The sequence below is a fragment of the Mus caroli genome, chromosome 6, assembly GCF_900094665.2.
Source record: "Mus caroli chromosome 6, CAROLI_EIJ_v1.1, whole genome shotgun sequence".
NCBI classification, from domain to species: Eukaryota; Metazoa; Chordata; class Mammalia; order Rodentia; family Muridae; genus Mus; species Mus caroli.
Window position 1 is genome coordinate 32,857,126 of NC_034575.1, and position 18,142 is coordinate 32,875,267.

The window sequence follows — 18,142 nt, forward strand, 5'->3', positions numbered from 1 at the left end:
TCTGAAAATGAGTTTCATTTACAAAGACAAGGAACTCTGCACGCAGAGATCTTCATGTCCACCATTTTCAGTCAACGGTCAGTCAATTCACAGGGGATTATGTTAGGCTGAACATGGAACAAAGATGTAGTTCTGGAGTCTGACCACATGAAGGCAGCTCCTGAAGCCAAGAGAGTGATAACAATTCGAAGAGAGAGAGGGCATAAAGAGGTCAGCACTTGGATGTGGGATGAAGGGTGCCCAGCTTCTCAAGAGCCAGAAGAAGTCACACCTGCACCAACTCACCATGTCCTGAGTTGTTCTAGCTTATTCCATCATGCTGAGTGTAGCTTATTCCATCATGCACACAATCATGTACACAGTCAGTGGTCCACCCATGGGGTCACTGTGCACACAATCATGTATGCAGTCAGTGGTCCACCCATGGGGTCACTGTGCACACAATCATATACACAGTCAATGGTCCACCCATGGGGTCATCGTGCACACAATCATGTATGCAGTCAGTGGTCCACTCATGGGACCGCTCCTTCATTCATGCATTTAACAATTCATCAGGTGTTCACTCAGGATGGTCTCTGAGCCCAGCTACGGTGCACACTGGTATGGAGACAGTAACAAGGCAAGATCTCCTACTCTGGAGGTCATGAATTTGGTTGAGTGGAGTGTGGAGAGAGGGCATCTAAAAGCCATTCTGCTTCTACGTGCCTCGTGGGGAGGTGAAATGTGACCTGAGGTTTTTGAGGGAGAAGTGAAGTGAGGCAAACAGGGAGGGGCAGGGCCTCTGGGAAGAAGAAACAGCACATATAAGTATGCAAGCATCAAATGGCTCAGTAGCGTTCTCCCCATGAAGACACAGAGTCCATGGCAGTGTGGAAGGAAGAGAGGTTAGACTTGAGGCAAGGAAGCTGGAGGAGGCTGTTCCACCCATCGGGAATATCAAGGAAAAGGAAGATAAAATCAGTCAGAGACACTGGTATCTGTGACACCACTCCATCCTAATCAAATAAACTTAATATAAACATTGATATGGAACACAGCCAAGAGACCTGCAATGGGAATGGCCAGAAATTCAAAGTCCTTTCGCAAAGCTCAACCAACCCTCAAGGCACACAACTCTGAGTGCAGCTGGCTTCCCATGGTCACTTGCAGATCCATCCCGATCTGTCCGGTCCCTTCTCTCTCCTTGGTCTACCCTCTACTGCTCAGCCTCCCTTCCTAAGCACCCACATATTATCCTGTCTGTGTGTAGGCATGCACACCCTCGCACATCTGCACATGCTCCTGGCTGAGGGTTGGGTACCACTCCCAAGTCCCAGCTCCCTCTGCACAATCAGAATCTCAAACAGAATAATAAGCATCTGACACGCATCCTGTTAGCTATGCGCTGACAGTCAGTCTCTCTGCCTCCTACAGCCTGCATCCTTAAACTGTGGGCCCTGGAGCATCCTGTCAGAACTACAGAAGTAGAAACTGATACATATATGAATATTTATGCAGCTTGCCAGCTGTCAGGTTCTATGATGCAGGAGCTACATAACAATCTCTCATGTACTTTCCCATGACGACTGCCATGCCTGCACTGTAGTTAGAGATGGTGCCTCTCATCCTCTGGTTCAGGGTCATGGTGCTCCAACCCCACATCAGTGAGTGTTCCTCTCCTGGGTCCAGAGAGGCCTATTCATCCTCACAGCAGAAAGCAGCAACCCAAGAAGACCCAACCAGAGTGGCCACACTGGTTTTTGTTTGTTTGTTTTCCCCCTTAGAACTTAAGAAAGCTCAAAGGGTGGAGGAATCATGAAAGAATGACTCACTGTGCTGGTTGTTCTGGTGTTTTGCTTTTAATCTTGTTTTTATGTTATTTTATTTTTATGTGTATAGGTATTCTGCCGTCATGTATGTCTATGCACCACATGCATGCCTGGTGACCACAGAGGCCACCAGAGGTCACCAGATCTTTGGGACTGAAGTTACAGACAGTTATGAGTCATCAGGTAGGTGCTGAGAACCAAATCCAGGTCCTCTGCAAGAGCCAATGCTTAGCCACTGAGCCAGCTCTCCAGCCTCGACTGTTGGTCTTACAAGATACTGTCTAAAAGCACTGACTCCCTTCCCGCCAAAACTGGAAAGTTAGTGAGAAATTGATTTTTAAGCCAGAAGCACATGCTAATTTGGGATCAAGAAGAAATAGAACCACACACTTGGCTGGCAGAAAGAAACCACAGAGAGCACATTATCTACGTAGCAATGTTATCAAAACCACGAGGATGTGATCCAAGCCTCAGTAAAGGAGAAGACACGGGGAGCAAATGTCACTCAATGCTATGGAAGACTTATCCTCCAGACTGGGAATGACAGAACACACTCTGTAAGGGGAATTGTTACTGTTAAATGTTCAATTGCTAAAACAAGACAAAACAGCTCTGCATGCAATTCTGTAGCTCTGGAAAGCCTGCCTGACTCATTTCTCTCAACTGAGGCTTGGTAAGAGCCTTCTATTACCAGGGCTGTTCCATGGGTCAAGGCTTGTTCCATGCCCCCAGCATCGTGCTCTCCTGGAGTCACAACTGGCTTTGGCCCTGGAACTACAGAGTTTACTCCACCAAGCACGGCCCAGACAGCAGGAGCCTAGCTGGGGTAGATGCACACTCATCCCAGAGTTGAGAGGACATTAGCTGTGTGGCCTTGGACAAGCTAGTGAACCCCTCTGAGGTTTGTCTTCATTTGTGCAATAGGAGTGGCAAGAATATCTCTCTTAGAGAGCTGTTCTATTGATGAAACAAGAGCTATACTGCCTCCCACCATGCTTGACTTGGCTATTATTGCTCTTCCCAGCACAGCTCTGGGGTTTGAGTGAGCGAGCGAGCGAGCGAGCGAGCGAGTGTGCGTGCGTGTGTGTACACCTGTGCACATGCTCAGAGGCCAGAGTGATGTCAGGTGAGGTGCCCTATTATTCGTCTTACTCCTTGAGTCAGGGTCAATTAACTCGGAACTAGGCTGGCAGCCAGCAAGCCCTGGCAATCCTCCTATCTCCACCCACCACAGCTCTGGAGTTAGTGGTATAAAAAGCATTTTCACATGAGTGCTGGGTCCCTGAGCTCAGGTCCCCCAGTGAGCACCCATGCTCACTCACCAAGTGTTCTTACCCACTGAACCCTCTGTGTAGTCCCTCAGCCCTGGGGTTTCTACAGAAAACCAGAGAAGAAGCGTGCAAGGGGGAGCTTCATCAAAGCCACAAATGCCAATTAGCAAGCAAAGAAACGCAACAGTCACGAAGACCGTGTGTTACCTGTGAGCTTGGCAAAGATGACAGATGGGTAACAGGCTGTATTCAGAGGGATTTAAAAAAGAAAAGAAAACCACTGGCATTGCTAAGGCATTGCTAGAGATAATATGGATTGCTTCAACTTTTCTAGAGAGCAACTTGGCAGAGTGCAGCAAAATTTAATGTGTGCACACTGCCTAGGCCAGTGAGTCTATTTCTGGGAATTTATCCTACAGAAGTTATTAGAAAAGTGTGTGAAGATGTATGTACAGTAGAAGCACTCGAGAGTTACAACGCAGCAACAGACCACTGGCTAAGTGAGGCAGAGAGCATCCACAGCTCCGGATAAATTGGCTTGTGGGTACAAACACGAAGATCCCACAACGGAGCACGAAGCGGGGATACGCAAACTGCCAAACAACGTGTCGGATATGACACCACTGCGTTGCGTGTGTGTCTCTATGCGTTTGTGTGTGTGGAAAAACTAAAAAGAGACACACCGAAATGCCACAGCAATTATCTGGTGTGGCGGGGTGAGAAGGAAATTTTTGCTTGTTAATTTATAACTTTTTCTAAGCATCTGAATGTGCTCAATGAACAGCATTCTACATTGTAGTCTAGTCACCCTTTGATGGAAGCCTTCTATTGCGTCTCTACTCCCAAGACTCTTCCTCTCATATCTGATCCCTGATCCTCCCTCCTCCATACTCCTCCCTCCTCCATACTCCTCCCTCCTCCATACTTCATACTAGAGACCTAATCTTGGACACGCTCCTGCCTTAAGGTTCATGCACAGCCATGTCCTCTGCTGGGGACACTGTCCCCTGAAAGACCTTTGGGCACTCTCTTGCCTGTTTCAGCCTTTAGTTTTAAACAGCAACGCTACAAGCTGGACAACAGCAACAACTACAAATTCTTAACCCAGAGAATCTCAGAGTATGATCTCATGTAGAAACAGGTCACCACAGATATAATTCATTAATATGAGGTCAGGCATAAGTAGGTGAGCCTCTGATCTATCGTGATTGCCCTTACAAAAAGGTAAAATTTCAAATGACGCACAGGGAAGACGGAGTGATACCGCCGCAAGCCAGGAGCTGCCACAGCCATGAGCGTGGCCTGGAACAGATCCAGTCTCAGCACCTGCAGAGAGATCGTGGCAACACCACAAGCTCTAGCAGAAGAGCATCACTTCTGCCATTTAAGGCCCTCCATCGATCGGTGGTCCTCTGAATACCGCAGCACACTAACTCAGGCACCTTGCAATGGGGGTCTCCAACATCCCACACTGAATCTGCAAGTCCCTCTACTTCTGTGCTCTGCCTACTAATGTACTACTAACTGGTACCACTTAGTAACATGTGGTACAGCCCAGTGCACAGGGCAATCTGCTACATAAACAAGCAAGGGATACAGAACCAAAACACTGAGCAATGCACGCCTGTCCTGCTGCAGCCTATGGTCTAGTGAAAGGGTCTGAGAATAAACAGACAGAAACATAGGTGGTGACCAAAGCAGGCAGGAGCTTAGGAGTGATGAAAGCCTTCCTGCTGGAGAATGCCTCTTTTGACCGTGTGGGAGCTGACGAGGGACCTGTAGGAAGGGAAGTAACTGTAGATAAAATCTGAGGTAAGAATGTTCTAGACAGAAGGAACAGCAAGTACTAATTATTGCAACCAACGCATACTGTTTTTATAATCAGGGAGGGAAACCAATAAAACTATTGTAACCCTCAAAACACATAAAAACATTTAAAAGCCCAATCCCAATGGCTGCAGAGAACAGTGGGGTTTTATAAATCCTTTAAGACTATTTGGAGGCAGGAGGATCACCTGGATCCAAGAGTATAACAAAGCCCTGACACACACACAAAGAAATTACACACATAAACACACACACACCACATATATTACAATTGTATGATCTGATATGCAGGCTCAGGGTGAAAACTCCCACCTTTCTGTCCAGCTCCTTTGCCCAGCCCCGCTTCAGCCAACAGTTGCTTAAGGACAAAAAATAAAAAGAAACCCTCAACAACTTCAAGGTGAGAAGGGTCCTGGAGGTGGTTAAGTGAGGCGGGGCGAAGCAATCCTGACTTCGAGCAGCCTGGAGATCTATGCTAGTAACCACAGAATCGGGGAAACTTTGTTACCACTGTCCTGGCCACCATCTGCTGATGGGTTCTACACCCCATGCCCATCACCTGCCTGCTACCGAGACCACAAAGCCTCAGTCTGATGCTCACTCCTACTTCTGAAACAATTAGCCCACTCCACCACTATTGTTACTTTCTAAACAACCAACTTCCTAAACACTTCCCCTAAGGAAACGGAAATTCTGGAACCTTACCCAAATCTCTGAGCTCCCTCACAAGCCCTGCTCACCATTTGTTCCCTAATCTCAACGGGTTTCTGTAATCCTTGGTGGCTAGCCCACTTGACTCTTCCCACACAGTTTAGGAAATCAGGACTAGTCATACTGGTCCCGGGTAGAGAAGCTCAGAACAGGAGCAGACTCTTGATCCAGCCAGACACCAGCTCAAGCTGCTACCCTCCAATTCCCTAGAAACCCGGGTTGGGCTTTTACAACTTGAAGACACCCCACTAATTAGGAAGCAACCAGAAATCTTTGAAATTCACCCAAACTCATCCAGAACCTGCTGAGGCTAGGGCTTCCAAACCTCGGGAAACACACAAATTACCTCGAGATGCCTCAAAGGTAGCTCTTTCAGTAGGCTGGGCATGGGCACTGTCTACAGTAGCCCAGACTGTCCTCTAGCTCCATGTGTCCCCAGGGCTGACCTCCTCCTGAGTGCTGGGACAGGCTCCTAGGTGGTGATGATAATGCTGATGCTGCTTGTTTGGGGGACCACACTGGAGTGGTGAACCCTGGGTTCCTGGGCTTTGCCCAAGTTCCCCAGAGCTGACTCCAAAAGATCATTTGTTCTATGTTTTCAGTTCCTCCACCCTTTGAAAGCTCCCCAGCATTTTAAAGCAGACCTTCAGACTGTCTGGCTCCAAAGTTAATCCGCATACCTGAAACGCTAAGTGATGGAGGGCTCTTTCCACAGGCCCAAACAAGAGGAGCAAAAACAAGGCCTCAGCAAGCCTTTCCAAATGATGGTGCAGAGCTGTGAACAGCCCACCACAGAAAAGGCTGCTCCCCCCTCCACTAGCCCTGACCACCACCTGCTCATCCTCCACCAAGCCGCTGGTGTGTCCACCTGGACAACTACCAAAATGTCCTTCCAGCTCCCTGCCTGCCGTGCCCTTCCTTCCTCTCTCCTCCTGTGGACAGCAGCAGTGGACTTCACAATTCCCAGTCCCACCTCCGCTTACCTCCCCTCTCAACACCTCCCTCCCTCCATGAATAGTCACTCACTCGAGGCATGTCTGCCTCCAGAGCTTGCTGCCTGGACCTCTTCTGGTTTCTCCTCTCTAGAATGAATTTCTTCATGCTTGTCCTGGCTCCCATTTCTCCCAAACTCGAGCAAATACACTCCTGCGCTCTCTGCCTCCCTTCCAGCATCTGTCTCCTCCAATCCCAAGACTGTTGTCTCCCCGTCTATTTCCCCTCTTACTGTCTTAACTTCATCTCTTGAGCACACACAGCAAGCTCCCAAAATGGTAGACATCTGCCCGATGAAGGCCTGGACCCTCTCCAACACCGGCCTCCCCTGGAGTGAGAAACAGTCTGTGATACTTCGAGATCATCTGGGAAAGGCAGAATTTAGGGTCCACAACCATCCCTCTACCTCTTTTACTGGTCACATTGGGCCACTGCATCACCAATACTCAGAAATACCCACGAGCCATCACATCCACGCCAACACAGTTAACAGCAACCAGGATGTGAGCACTGCCCGAAAGAAGTGGCGCTATTCTAGTAAGTTTGAGGGCAGAGTATCTGAACAGAAAGTTCTCAAGACACAAAATGATCAAGAAGTGCATAAAAGGTGCTCAGTATCCGTAATTATCTCAGTGGTGTAAGGCAAGATACAACCATTGGGAGACATCACTTCACACCTACTACATGGCTGTCAAGGGGACCAAAGTGGAGTCCTGGGGGCAGCCCCTATACTGAGTACTGCCTTTGTCCCTGACAAAGCTGTCCCTGACCATAGAAAGCTGAGGGAACAAGAACTGAGAGAAAAGCCCCAGAAGCTGGAACAGGAAGCATTTCTTCCACATTCCAGGCCTCTCAACTTTGAACTGTGGGGTGCACAAGAACCTAGGAACCTGGCAAATTCAGATTCCAATTCAGAACATCTAGGGTAGGACTCTACAAACTCCATCTGCCAGGAGCTGCTGCTGGGATGTGAGGGACAGTGGGACCAGGGACATACATCTTCACCAATGCAGGCGGATGCCTGAAGCTGCAGGCCACAGTGCTCAGGACCCACAACACTGTCAACAGAGATGGAGGAAACAGGAACGTGCTAGGCAGCTGCTGTACTGTACCCCCAAACTGCATCCCTGGCCTCCCACAAATCCTGCCTTTGTTTTTCATTTCCCCCAGTTTTTGGTATCGTTATTATTCATTCTTCACGTGTATGGGCACACATGTGAGATCCAAGGTCAACTTTCTAGACTCAGTTCTCTCCTTCCACCATGTGGTCCCAGGAACCAAACTCAGGTCACCAGGCCTGGCAGCAAGCACCTTCTTGCTGAGCCGTGACACTTCATGCCTGCCTTTCTTCAGTTTTACTTTGAGATGGGGGTCCCATTTATTTACCAGGTTAGCATCACTCATATTTTCTATTCTCCCCCCTCGGCCTCCAGACAAAACTGTGATTACATGCGTGAAGCAGCAGGCTTGTAGCAGACAGGTTTTTTAAAACAAGATTTGGGGGTAGGGTACTTGGCTAACATGCATGAAGCCATAGGTTTCATCCCAGAACTATATGAACCAGGCGTGGTGATCTGAAATCCCAGCACTTAGGCAGTAGAGACAAGAGATCAGAAATTCAAGGATCTCCTCAACTACATATCAAGCAAGCAGTCAGCCTGAGATACATGAGACCCTGCCTCCAAAAAACAAAACAAAACAACAACAACACTTTTTTTTTGGTTGTTGATGAACTGAGAAGAGAGATCTGTCTTCATCAGATCATTAGCCTGGCGTATCTAATGGACAAAGAGAACACACACACAGAGACACCAACAGAGAGAGAGAGAGAGAGAGAGAGAACACACTCAGGGGTGGGCAGGTCAGCTGCATCTATACATTTCCAAGGCATCTAAGATAGCCGAAAGGAGAGTGTAGCTCTGTACCACTGAGGTGGACAAGGCTGTGTGTCTGTGTCCCACAGTAAGTTACAGGCAGAAGGGTATACACTCTGAGTTTCTAATCTATCCAGAAGCACGCAGAGGGGGAATCACATCCTGGTGGGCTCCAGATGAAAGGCTGGGGTCACAACTTGCAAACAGCCCCTGCAGTTTGAACTGCATCTTCCTCTCTAGGAAGAGCCACCTGGTGTAATTATAACCACAGTAATTAGCTGCTGCTATCACCCAGGGCAGACAGAAACCCCTGCTCCCATGTCCCAGGTGACTTTTAACAGCTCCCTGATGGGGTTTCTGTTTTCAGGAGGCACTTCCTGACGGGCTGTGGCTGCAACACCCAGAAGCCAGGAGGGCGAGCCAAAGCAGTGTCCTTCTACCTGTGACCCTACAAAAACCAAAAGCAAAAAGAGACAGACCAAAACCAACTTCAACAGAACGGTTTAATTCAAATGTTCTATTGGTAAAAAGACAGCCATGGGGCCAGAAAGATGGTTCAGCTATTTAGAGCTCTTCTGTTCTTGCAAAGGACCTGAGTTCAAACCTTAGCAGCTACATGGTGGTCTGTAACCCCAGATGCAGGGGATTCGGTGCCCTTTTTGACCTCAAAGGCACCTGTGCACATACACATAAAATAAATAAAACCCAAGATAAAAAAAAAAAAAAAACCAACCAGAAAACATAAAAACAGTCTCTATTAATATTAGTATGATGGGTTTATACTAAGACAGTCCCAAAGTATTAAATCCCTACAGACGAGCTTTAAATTGTTATGGTAAAGATCCCTAGATGCCATCAAGAGACTAGAATTTAGGGAAAGATGTGCTCCAGAAATGTAAATCCTGCCGGGCGTGGTGGCGCATGCCTTTAATCCCAGCACTCGGGAGGCAGAGGCAGGCGGATTTCTGAGTTCGAGGCCAGCCTGGTCTACAAAGTGAGTTCCAGGACAGCCAAGGCTACACAGGGAAACCCTGTCTCGAAAAACCAAAAAAAAAAAAAAAAAAGAAATGTAAATCCTTTTGTTGTTGTTTTGGGTTCTGTTCCTGTCTGTGGCAAAGTCTCTCTATGTAGAGCAGGCTGGCCTCAAACTCAGCTCCTCCAGCCCTACTCCCAAGTGCTGAAATGAATGGCTTGCAACACCCACCCTGTTTCAGAAGTTTAACCTCTTAACAAGCACTCCCCAACTCCAAATAACAGGGTGCAGGAGGCCTGGGAACCACAGGTGCCACACAGTTTAAGTCCTTGCTTACAATTCTAAACTAGATCTAGCAAATACTCACCCTGAAACGACCAGTAGCTCATCAAGACAGATAAAAACTGAACGAGCCATGGTATAAATGCATGAAGAAAAAAATTAGACAAAGAAAAAGCAGATCCTGCTAATCACAGTAACTGCACACTTCTGTGTCTCAAGATTATGTAAAACCTGGGGACAGGGAGATGACTCAGCAGGTCCAGACACTCGTCACTGGCGGCCAGGCCACCTGAGTCTCATCCCAGAACCAAGGAGAAGTAGAAGAAGCAACTGTACAAAGTTGTCTTCCGCCTTTCACGCGCTCACCACAGCACATGTGGATACACATAAACACACTTTTCTATTCAATTATGGAAAGTGTAAAAGCGCTGGGGATGTGGCCCGGCTGGGAGAGCACTTGTCTAGCACACACAAAGCCCTGAGTGTAAAATGGGGCACAGAGATGCTTGCCTGCAATCCCAGCACTGGGAAGCACGATGGGGAGGGAGGCAGGAGGATCAGACGGTCAGGTCATCCTTTGCTACAGAGGGAGTTTGAGCCCAGCCTGAGTTATATTAGATGGTGCCTCAAAAATTAATTAGCTAATTAATTAAATGTAAAAGAAAAACACTGGAAGGAGGAAAAATATAGTAGAAGAAACAATGACAAAATTCAAAGAATACAAATACAAAATAAGCAAAAAATCAACACTAAAGAAACACCAAACGGGAAAACTAAAACAATGCATTATGAATTTAGCAGACAAAAGTGTCTAAAAATAATCAAAGGATCCACCTTTCATCCCAGCACTGGTTAGGAAGAGGCAGGATCTCTGTGAGTTCAAGGCCTGCCTGGTCTACACAGCAGGGCTCCAGAATAGCCAAGACTACAAAGAGAGATGCTGTGTCAGAGAGAGAGAGAGAGAGAGAGAGAGAGAGAGAGAGAGAGGGGTAGATAGATTGATACAAATAATCAATGGATGTTGATGATGGATATCAGCTGCATAAATCTTCGTGGCTTTTTCCAACAATACAACTTTCAGACTACTGATTCACGCAGCCACCATGTCCTGAGCATGCCACACTCCAAGCACACACACAGGAAGCCAACCTGGCACACCTGACAGTTAGTCACATTATCATTCCCACTCTACAAATACATACTTAAAAAATAAATATCTATAGATACCGGAAAACAGAGAGGCAAAGACCCATCTATAAAGCTATTCACCATAACATTTACATCTGCTTGGCTGGGCAATAGCAGTGGTGATGGAGGTGGTGATAGAGGTGGTGGTGGTGATGGTGATGGTGGTGGTGGTGGTGGTGATGGTGGTGGTGGTGGTGATGGTGGTGATGGTGGTGGTGGTAGTGTTGGTCATGGTGGTCACAGTGGCAGTGGCAGTGGCGGTGGTGGCAGCCCATGCCTTTAGTACCAGCACACGGGAGCCCAAGGAGGACCATCACAGATTTAAAACTAGCCTGGTCTACACATTAAGGCCTGGGTTATATAACAAAACTCTACCACAAAAACAAACCTAACCCACTTACAGTGTTATGTATGGGCTGTGGAACTGTGGGTGTGCCACGCTCCCTCCTTTCTTGTCCTGGGTATTGAACCCAGGGCCAGTGCAAGCTACCCAGCGTTATACCACTGTGCACACCCCAAGTCCTGAGTGGCTGTTTTCTGCACCTTTCTTTAATTTCTAGATTCTGCCATGCCGTCAATTTCATGCTAACCCTAATTCTTAAGGGGAACGGTCCCTGAATAAGGAATGGGCCACCATCCCCATTCCTTCTCCACTGTGGGTGGCTGGCTACCTGAAAGCACCATGTTCAAAAGAAATCTCCAAGCATTCCAGGGTGTTTCCACAACAGTGAATAGTCAAGACCAAACTTATAAATGTTTTCTTTAAAAAAAAAAAAAAAAAAATTCACCAGGTGGGGGTGAGCCTTTAGTCCCAGAAACTCTATCCGGAAAAAACAAAACAACAAAAATCACGCATTTAAAATGCTCAAGGAAATAGAAACAGACAACAAATCAATACAGCAGAGAGCTCTCTCTCTCTGAAAAACGGTAATAAGGGGGCCCACATGAAAATCAAGTCCATCTCTACTGAAGATGGGGAACTTGCTAGCCAGGCATAAGACTGCTGCCTCCCAGAGGAACTGCAAACAAGATTAAGGTACCACCCCCATCCCCTCACCCCCACCACTCCAGGACAGGCCTCAGCTAAGTCTCCCTGACCATGCTGTTGTGGAAAGTAAGACACTCAGACTAGAGGGGCCTGGTGCCACCGAGGGAAAACCTGGGCCAAACACACCACCTTGTCCCAGGATCAACAGTTGCTGGCCGTGGCCAGGCACCCTACAAGCAGCCTAGGCACCTTACCAAGACACCCTCTGTCAAGTTGGCTTCCCAGAGCCTGCAATCAGATCACCGCTCAGGTCATCCCTGAAGACCCTCCCTCCACCTAGCAGTTCACTCCGAGTGGACACACACATCCACACTTGATTTATTTTGAGGCCAGGCCCCTGAAGTTGGATGCTACGCACACACTGCTTCTCGCTCTGTGTTTCCTGCCCAGAGGCAGCTATGCAAACCAGAGAAGCAACTTAGTGAAAGGATGCCGCCTTCATCTCTGTGATGTCGGCTCTAGAACAGACATATAACTTCACATCTCCTAATTGGATTTTGGATTAGGAGTGGCAGAACCCCGAAAAGGGGTTTCTAAACAACGGGGAGGCAGTGTAGACACACCCACTGCGTGTCTTGAAGTTTAGCAAAACAACTTTATCTCCTAGAGCCTCTCCAGAATATTCAGATGACCATGTGCAAGTGGGAAAACGCTGGGGCCGGGAAGCTAAGCGTATCATAGAATCTGGAGCCAGACTCTCCTAAACACCTGTTAAGGTGCTCCTTAGTTAAGCTGGGATCATAAAGCCTATAACCCTTAATGTGACCGGGTCACACAGCACCTGGCACACATGGGTGTTAACAATTAGTGAGCTAGGTCCCAGGACGGTCAAATCCAGCAGAATCTAGCTTTCTCTGTTGACTCTAAAGTCAAGAGCTCTCAGAAGGGCTAACTCCTCTCCCCGGAACACTAGACTGGAATCCTCGGAACGAGACTGAGACAGGAGATGCTAGCTTAGGTAGGCAAAGTTTCTGCAGCCACTGCACACACAGCCTAAAAAGAGGCCCACTCTGTCAACCCTACCTCTGCTCTGGCTCCCTGAGGCAGCGTTCCACACCCAGCTACAGGAAATCTCTGAAGCCTTCGGCTGTGACCCCGGCCTGTGGGTCACGGCAAGAAAAGGGGAATGGAGAGCTATATAGCAGTTCCTCTCATCATCCAGACGGTGACCTTGAGCAAGATGCTTCTACCTCGATTTCCTCCTGAGTGAGTGAATGGGTCCCGTCCTGTATTCCCTGAAGTCCCTTCCTCGCTTGTATTCCACCATCCCCTTTGTGGCACTAGTTATAATGCCCAGTCAGGCCTAAGGGACACCTTCAAATGCATTCTACTTCCTTCAAACCACTTGGCAGTCCTCTGGCCCTGCTCCCACAAGCAGGCAGGGTTCTGGGCTGCTTTCATGGCTTTTCTGTCTCTCTTGAGCAGTGCGAAGAAGCTCTCCACCTAAACTGCTCCTTTCTCCTTTCCTTTCCTTTCCTACCCACAAAGCAACCAAGCACGTGTGGGCTGGGGCAATCACAGGATGCACTGTGTCACCTCAGAGATGGTCTCCAGGCCATCCGTCCAGTGCAGTGCGTGCTCAGGGTGGATAAATAAACATTTCAGAGAAGCAACATGAATTAAACCATTTCCTCAACAAACAAAACCCACCCACACGCCTCATAAATCATGTCTCTTAATCCCATGCTGATGAACAGTCACTAAATTGCATCTATTATAAAAACCAACCATGACTCCTTTCATGCCCTGACACTTCAGACTCAAAATATTTTCACACTCCATTGTAATGCCTTTGTGGAGGTAATACCAATAGCTAGTTCCCTGGAAAGATCCATGGCCAGGGCGCTTTCCAAGAGATTTTTTCTTTGAATGTTCTTTGTGTCCTGGCGCACTGGGGGACACGGCCAGCTTGCTTGCATCTGGGGTAACACTGGGTGTTCACGGCAATGCACAACTGCTCTTCTGCACACACCAGATGCACCCCTTTGCCCCAACAATAAAAGTATCCCAAAACATTCGCTACGCCACATTCACACAACCGTGCACAAACACAATTCCAGTGCCTGCATTTTGCAAAGGGGAAAAAGAAAATAGGTATCTTCGGAGCAGAAACCACCAGACCCGCCTCGGGCAACATGGTTCACGGAAGACTAGGTTGCAGACCTTTTAGCAAGACCGGTCAGAAACTGCTCGCTCTTTTTTCCTCTGGATTTATTCATCTCCTCCATGCCTTTATTTGCAGGGCCCAGGAAGAATAGGAAAGCATCTCCAGCAAGGAGGGCGAGGGAGCGGTGAAGAATAAAAGAGGATGGGCGGGTGGGGAAGCCAGGGGGTGACGAGCGCGGCAGAGAAGAGGGCCAGGGTGGCTGGCCGCGTCCCGGGGGGCTCGGCGAGGCTTACCTGGGGCGCACGAGGCCGGCCCGGCGAGCAACAGCAGCCAGAGGCCGGGAAGCAGCAGCCCCGGGCGGCGGTGGCGGGAGGAAGGCCCGCGGCCGCACCGCTCCGGCACCAGTGCAACCCTGGCGCGGGGCTCCCGCTCCATGGCCACGCGTCGGCTCCCCGACACCCCGGCCTCCGGGCGTGGGCGCACTCAGGCCCGGGACGCCGGCGGCAGCTGCGACGGAGACTGGGCGCCTAGCACCGGCGCGCAGCGAGGCCGGCGAGGCGGGGGCGGGCCGGGCCGGATCCGCGGACTGGGGCCGCTGCACGCCGGCCGCGCCGCTCCGCCCCCTCCCGAGCCTCGCAGCCGCTGCCGGGCAACGCACAGCCCCGCGCGGGGAGGCGAGCACCACCTCCCGGCCGGCCCGGCGCCTGCCTGCGGGCGACCCGGCGGAGGGCGAGGCGGGACCCGGTCCCCGCCCTCCCACAGGACCCGCCTCTTAGGAGGGCGCCCGGGACGGCGCCGCCCCGCACCCGCACCCGCACCCCCGGGGCTCTAGAGGAACGGTCGCAAACCGGGTGATTCCGGAGCACGCTCCTCCCGAGCCGCCCACGCGGGGCGGGCAGCAGGTGTGTGTGCGGGGCGGCCGAGGTCCATGGCAGACCCCGGGCTGCTGAGCGGACAAAGCCGAGAGAAGTCGGCTCTCTTCCCCAGAGCCCGCGCGCTGGAAAAGGATAGGGAGGAGGCGCACAGGGCTCAGCCCATCCTTTGCCTTTCCAGAGCTGTGCCACCTTGTTGGCAAAGGTGGGCCTTTGGTAAGACCTAGGCCTACTGCCCTGAGCTTAGTGAGTCTTCAGAAAGGGGCTACTGAAGCTGAATCAAGGTGGACAGACACAAACACACAGATCCAGGCCTTATTTTTTAAAAAAGAAAGTAACACCAATGTATGATGAAAAAGACCTTGTTGGGGGTTAGTTTCCCGGGGAAATGGGGGTGTGGATGGGAGTTAGCATGTGTCTCTGTGCTAAGAGCCAAGTGCATTAACTCTGAAGGCCGAGTAAGGTTGGGAGGTCCTGGAACACACCACATTTTTGGACAGTTGTATTTCAGAGGTTGCACCAGCCGTGGTCTGCAAGCCATGCATAAGAGAAGTATCTTAGCCGGGCGTGGTGGCGCACGCCTTTAATCCCAGCACTCGGGAGGCAGAGGCAGGCGGATTTCGGAGTTCGAGGCCAGTCTGGTCTACAAAGTGAGTGCCAGGACAGCCAGGGCTATACAGAGAAACCCTGTCTCGAAAAACATAAAAAAAAAAAAGAGAAGTATCTTGTTGAATGAGAAACTATGACAGACAATAGGAAATGTCAGCCATTCAGACTGGCCAAGGATAAAGGTTGCTCTTCAGTGAGGTAGGCAAAAGAACCAGAAAGATGCTGCCCAGTTTTGCTGGGCAAACTCATCTATCTAGGCAAAGAATCAAAAGTTCCTGTTCTGGAAAAAAAAAAAATAGGCACCTGTTAAATTTCAGGGAAGATGAGAATCTAGGTTATAAGCTTTTGTTGATGACCCTAATTTTTGCGTTCCATTGTGTCACTTGTCATAAGCAACCCCGATACATTGCTCTCCTGCTCCCCCAGACATATACATCCTTGGAGTTGTCTCCAGCATACCCAAGTGGAGAGTTTGCTTGTCTGAGCATGTTCACACCCTGACCAACAATAGCCCTAGGTATGACTCCCCTCTCCTCGCTTTTCTCTGAATTACTCACCTGGCCACGGGGCACCGCCTGGAGCAGCTCTTGACATTTAGTCCTATTGTGTTATGTTATTTTTTATGAACTTGTTAGTACACACACACACACACTAAGTTAAAATGGCATTCTAACATGTTATCACCCCACACAGGATCCCCCACGGCCCCAGGACGATTTCATTATATATTTATTGATGGGAATCTATGTGTCCTTTACAATTGGCCTCAGCCTCCAGGAAGTTCCCATCTGCACTAGACAGTGGGAGGAAGGAATCTCCCACACCATTCTGAGTCAACTCAGACACTGCTAGAAATTAACAAAAATGCAACCTTGGGCTAACAGGAAGGACCCCAGGGCATCAACTTTCTAAGGAAAAGGGGATCCCCAGAGTCCCTTGGTGTCTCTGCTCTCAAAACGTAAAACCAACCTCTGTCGGGAATTAGAGCATTCTCCCTCAGTGTCTAGCAAAATGACTCCCAGGGCTCAGCTGGCAGATAGTGTGACTCTGCAGATCCAGCAGGAATGAATGCCCAAGGGAAGCAGAAGTGTGTGTGTGTGTGTGTGTGTGTGTGTGTGTGTGTGTGTGTGTGTATGCTCATGTGTGTGCATACACAAGTGAACATGCACACCCCCACACCTAGTCACACGTCTGTGCACATTTGTGTCTAAAAATAGGGATTAAGACACAGCCTCAGAGCATTCATACAAAACTATGCAATGGACAGTGGCTATGTCTTAGCGCTTTGTATGACTTGTTGGTACTGGGAGGGAGATATAAAAGGATATAGAAGCATTGATTTTAAGCACCTTTTCACCCAGTCTCATTTTGTGTATAAATAAATGAGAGATTGAGCTTTCCCTCAGCCACAAGCGAAGCGCCAACCATTAGGAGGGAGAGTCAGCATGGGTCCTCAGCAGGCTTCTAGCCTGGTTCAGGGAAGCAGAGGGATGAGGTCAGTTTTACTCATGGGCAAAACAGGCACAGCTCTGGGCTTCTACCAGCTGCGCCTGGGCCCCACAGGCCCAAGAGTCTGAGGAGCCAAGGGAAAACCCACCAGGATCCATCTTTCCCATGCCTGAATGCCCAGGATCTCATAATACCACTCCTTCAGCCCGACTCAATTCCAGAGTCCTTGTGATATTGTCCTGAGGTCTGTCCTCCCAAAAGTGGGCCAACGACTGTTGTGTCTGGCTATGGGTGTGTCTGGCTATGGGTGTGTCTGACTATGGGTGTGTCTGGCTATGGGTGTGTCTGGCTATGGGTGTGTCTGACTATGGGTGTGTCTGGCTATGGGTGTGTCTGGCTATGGGTGTGTCTGTCTGGCTATGGGTGTGTCTGACTATNGGGTGTGTCTGACTATGGGTGTGTCTGGCTATGGGTGTGTCTGGCTATGGGTGTGTCTGTCTGGCTATGGGTGTGTCTGACTATGGGTGTGTCTGTCTGGCTATGGGTGTGTCTGTCTGGCTATGGGTGTGTCTGGCTATGGGTGTGTCTGGCTATGGGTGTGTCTGGCTATGGGTGTGTCTGGCTATGGGTGTGTCTGGCTATGGGGTGGGGGTGGGGATAGTTGTTTGCAGAGGTGGTGATGGGGCTTTGACAGGTAGAAAGGGTATCTACACAAATCCTACAGAACAAAGCAAAGAACCAAGGAAAGATATGCTCCAGGGTCACACAGAGTTGGCTGAATGCTTTCGCAACGCAAAGAGTCTTAAATTCTGCCCTTGAACTCAGCCCACTAGGTTAGAAGGAAGGTCTGCACACTAAAGGGCAAAGATGGGTGTTTTATTTCAGAGTTTGCATGCTCATCGTAGACCTTGCTGATACTTCACTGTGGCCGTGAGTTCTTTTCATGTGCCCTCTATCTGCAGGGCTCTGCTTCCTGAGCCACCATGGCATGAACAGGCGAGACCATAACTCCTGGGCCCAGGAATGTCCCTTATGTCCCCACCACAAGGAACCGATACCCCTGAGACCACAAGCCCAAGGACATTCTTCCTCCTCTACATTGCTTCTGTCAGTATTTTTCTCACAGT

General features: G+C 49.4%; 1 protein-coding gene across 3 annotated transcripts in view; it reads right to left on the reverse strand.

Annotated features, from left to right (window-relative positions):
- Kiaa1549 (KIAA1549 ortholog) overlaps positions 1–14,631 on the reverse strand; it is a 131,085-nt gene extending 116,454 nt beyond the window's left edge. For all 3 annotated transcript variants that reach the window (XM_021164744.2, XM_029478528.1, XM_029478527.1), the window contains exon 1: positions 14,379–14,631. In XM_021164744.2, coding sequence (XP_021020403.1) covers positions 14,379–14,520 — 142 coding nt within the window. In that variant the 5' untranslated portion in view covers positions 14,521–14,631. The remainder of the gene's footprint in view (positions 1–14,378) is intronic.
- Positions 14,632–18,142: the final 3,511 nt, after the last annotated feature.